At 44.1% G+C, this 4,835-nt stretch overlaps 1 protein-coding gene across 1 annotated transcript; it reads left to right on the top strand.

The window, feature by feature from the left end:
- Positions 1-414: 414 nt before the first annotated feature.
- On the top strand, positions 415-3,049 carry LOC134564200 (uncharacterized). Its single transcript, XM_063422910.1, has 2 exons — positions 415-1,381; positions 2,335-3,049. The coding sequence occupies exons 1-2, from the start codon at positions 1,040-1,042 to the stop codon at positions 2,677-2,679; spliced, it is 687 nt and encodes a 228-aa protein (XP_063278980.1). The 5' UTR covers positions 415-1,039; the 3' UTR covers positions 2,680-3,049.
- Positions 3,050-4,835: the final 1,786 nt, after the last annotated feature.

Genomic DNA, 4,835 nt, shown 5'->3' with positions numbered 1-4,835 from the left:
GGAAACACCGAAACAAATACAGAAAAGGTTCAAAAGGCACACAGCGCTTGTGGCTCCCGGCTCCCGGCCCGGCAGAGCCGCGGGGCTTTGGAAATCCCGCGCAGAGCCCGGGAGGGAATGAGGGAACGGCATTGGAGCCCTCAGCTCTGGGGAGGAGCTGTGAGCAGGAAATGTGCTCCGGTTCCTGCCTTCTGCAGAGCTGGCGCGTTCCCTGTGGGGCTGCGAACCGAGCGGTGCCTCGGGGGCTCCTGGAGGATAAAACCTCCCCGAGCGGAGCCGCCGCGGCCCCGGGGAGCGGGAGCGGCCCCCCCGCGCCGGCGGGGCAGAGCCGCGTCCTGCTGGAACCGCGGGGCGAGGGGCGCGCACGGTTCCGCTTCCGGGCGCCTGCACACGGCCGGGCTGGGGAGCGCCTTCCAAGTGGCTGTAGCACTTTTTAATAGTCTTTTCAACATAAAAACAGAATTAAAAGGTAGCTTTTCCATCGTTCGTGGGTAGAGGGAACAGAAACGGACCTGGAGACACAGGCGGCACTGACCGAGAGGTCTCTGGAGCCCGCGGGGGGCGAATGCCGCAGCAGCTGCGGTCCCTTCAGCAGATTGTAGTTTTTTAAAAGAATTTCTAATAAAATGCCACGTAGGTAACGATTTTGTGGCTACTACGGCTTCCCTATGGCCGCTGTCCACAAAAGCTGCCCCAACTCGTCCCAGCTTTCGATAGAAAAGGCATTTTGTCCATCTGCTCTCACGTTGTTTCCTACGCCGTAGAAATAAAGTTCACATTTGCTTTTATCCTGTTTTATCCCGTTTTGGCCCAATTTTGCAATATAAGTGCCCACACACGTATGATCGCTTTTTCGTCAGCTGAAATTCGTGATCTACAATCCCCCGTATTTTACGCCGTTTTCTAAACTCGCAGTCTGGACATCACCCCACGGCCTACGTGCGCACTTTTCGGCGCGGATCTCCCACAGCGCATTTTCCACGGCTCTTTCTGGCCGCTGTCTCCCCCGTCTCAGTGGCCGCAGTGCATTTTCCGGTCCATGTTCAACCCCCCTCCCGGGCGGCGCTTTCCCGGGAGCTGTGTCTGTTTCTGTGCTTGTTTCTCTGTTTGTGTCTCGTTTTGTTTGTCTTTGTTTCTGTGCTCGTGTCTCTGTGTCTGTGCGTCCGCGGCGCCGTGCGCTCCCGCCCGGTCCCGCTCCCCCGCCCGCCTCTTGTCTCTGTGCACTTTGGGCCGTCCCGCAGCCGCCTGCAGCCGCGGCCTTTCGCTGCTTTGTGCTTTCGCCTCTCGAACTTCGTTTCCCCGCGGGCTGCTCGTTCGCGGCTCTGTGTATTCCTGCTCTCGAGTCCCGGCTCGGCTCAGCATCGGGTCATCAGATACTGTAGTAAGTTAGTCCACACTCCATTATTTTTATGCAGGAAAAGACAATTCTTTATTCACATCACTTATTTTATACAGTTGTCACACACCTCACCTATTGGCTGGTAGTTTTCTTACTACTTCATTTTTTGGTCAGAAGGAGATTTGTGTGTACATGCAAAGATTCAGGTTGTTTACATTTTTTCCTTTATGGGTTCTCATGGAACAGATCTTATTGTTTACAGAGATGCACTTATTTTTCATTTTATGAATAGGTTGTTGTGTTAACGAACCTTTCATACCAAGATTGTTTTGGCATGGGAATTTGCAAATTGCACTTAGAAGAGATGACAGGCCAGCTATTAATTGAATAGAGCGGGCCTGATTTTCTGAGGCCTTTCTTTTATAATTCTTCTACCTGTTACAACATACAGGTCCACTTTGACAAATTTATAAGCACTATCCCAAAGAGCACTAGTTGGATCATTAAAATTAATAATCTACCGTTTGAAGTGTTTTAAGATAGGTTTGGTTTCCATCTGACCCCACTTGTACCTGCAAGGAAGTAAAGTTTTCTGAAAGCCATTCTTAGTTAAACAAACAAATGAACACACTGCGGGCAATCTGGTGCAATTAATATGAGAGCTGTCAGGGGGGTATATTATAATAAGATGAACTGACAGTGCTATTCAAAGGCTGAAGTGAAAGTCTCTACTCCAAGGAGAAAATTATATTTATGCTGATTATAACTTGCTCTTCAATGACAAGCTTCTTTTATAAGAGATGCATTTATTTTGGTTTTTGGGTAGTTGAGGAAAAGAACTGTTCCTTTCCTTGAAGGAACTGGCTTAGAACTTTAAATTACAGTGGCTGAAACATTAGGGAAAAATGGAAAGTTCAGAACAAACCCAACAGCTTCTTCTGCTGTATGTTTAATATGTACAGCTCTATTAAATTGGTTTAATAATCCATCTGCAGGTATCCTGCAACAGGGGCCAGATGGCTCAGAAGATGAATAACAGCATAAAAAGGTTTGTAAGTAGCAATCTATGGCAGGTCAGAAATAGCCAAATGATGTTGCCTTCAGGTGTGTCTATTCAGGAAGCAGCAGGGATCACTCTGAAGGAACAGTCTCGCTCCTGCGCCTCATCGTGTACCACCGGAACTGCTCCAAGAATTTTCCCACATAAGAAGAAAAACAAAACACTAGAAATGGTGACAGGCAATCAGGCAAGTGCTGCCTACATGTTGGTGATAATGCTCCCTGGTAGGATGCTGCAGGATGTGATGGTTTGGGATAAAGCCCAGCAGGTGATTCCATAGATGACAGCGGATCTGTGTTCACAGCTGTCTCCTCGGCTCTGAAATGTGCACACAGCAGGCTTCCAAAAAGTGGCATCGAGGTCTGTGATGGAAAACTGACAAGGGATTGCATGTTTTGTGCACACTAATACACAGATCTGTGCACACAGTAATGTAATAGACTCCTTTTTTAAAACTTACATGATCAAGTCTGGTCTTGAATTGTAAATCAAAGTGCATTCTTTCAGCTGGGTTTTCTGAAAACCTAGGCAACAAATACTAGGGAAAAAATGAGTGCCAGACTTTGTACCCCCTTCTCTGCATTTAACTTTTAAAAGTTTAGAATTGGTTTGTTGATCTGAATTAACGATTATGGAAACTGATATTATTAGGTAACAGCAGGCAAAATAAATGAAAGATGTGTTACCACAGTATTAAAGCTGATATAAAATGAGTTATACAGATGCAGTGTAAACATGATCCTGTTTTCTCTATTTGATGGGACCATAAAGAATCATGGTAAGATTCATTATATGACCAAACCTGCAAGAACTCAGTTTCATAGTCAGAGCGTGCTGCAGGAGTGTTCCTCTGGACACCGGACACCGTACCTATGTGTGGATGTTACCATGTCACTCGTAGTACGACATAGTCATAGTAGAACATATTCATTGTATCAGATCCCATGTGTCAGTTCTGGTTTCAGACATCGAAAGTAAAATGAATTGGTACTGCCTCTTAGGCCCCAGGAAGATAATCCTTTGCCTTTAATCCTTGGAACTGCTTTTGGAATTAAGGGAGAGATGCTACCTGAATTGTAGGCTTGCACTTGGAGGCTTGTTCTGATGTTAGCAAGGCCAGCTGTACCTCGTAACTCAGAGGACAAATGATGCATGTGTGAGTAAAGGGGATTAACTATGGCATGAAAACAGACTATAAATTACTTTGCACCCAGATGGAGGGGCATGCTGCCTGACACTGCCCTATTTTAGTCTGGAGGTGTGCTCAGAAGAGCTGTCGAGGGTGGTCTAGGGAGGTATCCGTGACATCAAGATAAGCGGTTCTCTGATACCTCTATCTCTTGTAATACTCTAAGGGTATTTGTACCTTGCGGGTCACTTTGTAATAAGTCACTGATGACTATTTAGTATGACCATGTCCTGTTGCTGTGCTTCAAATTCAAATAATCCCTTGATTTCCATGCTTTTCAGGGCATCTGTTGAAACTTAAGTTCCTCATCCCCAAATGCTAATGGATATGGCATGTAGCCACAGCTACATGGGTGTAAATCTTGAGAATGAGTCTGTTGAAACACATCAGCCCTGTGTTTGTGTGTGTGTGTGGTGTGTGTTTCTCAGCTCATGTACATTAGTGAAGTCAATGATGTTAAAATGCAAGAATAAAGGCCAGATATTTAAGTGGTTTAAATAGATTCTACTTCATAGCTTCCCTGAACCCATAGAAGTTTGCATTTGCTGAGGCTTTGACTCAGTATAAGTCCAAGTATCTATAGAAGTAAAACCTGTAGAAACAATAAAAAATTAAGACTCATGTTGCATAATTAATTTTAAATCCTAATTCTTCAGTGAAATAAGATAATTTGACATGAAAATACAACTTTAATACTGTAGATGAAAAGTATGGTTATTAATATTATTGTTAATGTGACCAGACAGTAAGAACTATTCAGTGAAACATGAGCTAAAGGACTTGAGGATGTAAAAGCAGTTAGTTCAAGTCCAAAATTACATCTTGTATGAATTCAGGTGGAAGAATCAGATTTGAAGTGTTAAATCCGAACCCAACAAGAATTTATTTCTATTATCCAGTGACTTCTAAGTTGATCTGCTCTAGCAGATAAGTAATTACTACATCTAAAAACAACTTTCCCTATTTTATTTACTTGGCATGCTTTCAGACTGTCATCTACCTTAGATAAAATAAGAGAAAAGAGAGCAAGAAGGTTCGTGACTAAAATTGAGTATATTTGCCTTTACAAGGCATATATTTGCCTTTACAAGAATTGAATGAAATGCTTTACCAGAAGCTTCACAAATACAATTACAAAAATAATTAATTCATTTTAAAATTGCTGCATTTATCCTTCATCCTATGTGTCCTACCTCTAGGGAGCTCTGAAGCTGCCTGTTTGGTGTTCCTTGGGTGGCTGCAGATGG

This window comes from Prinia subflava, chromosome Z, assembly GCF_021018805.1.
Source record: "Prinia subflava isolate CZ2003 ecotype Zambia chromosome Z, Cam_Psub_1.2, whole genome shotgun sequence".
In the NCBI taxonomy this organism is placed as follows: domain Eukaryota; kingdom Metazoa; phylum Chordata; class Aves; order Passeriformes; family Cisticolidae; genus Prinia; species Prinia subflava.
Note: the sequence above shows the minus strand (reverse complement) of the source record. Positions and strands in the feature narration are given on the sequence as shown.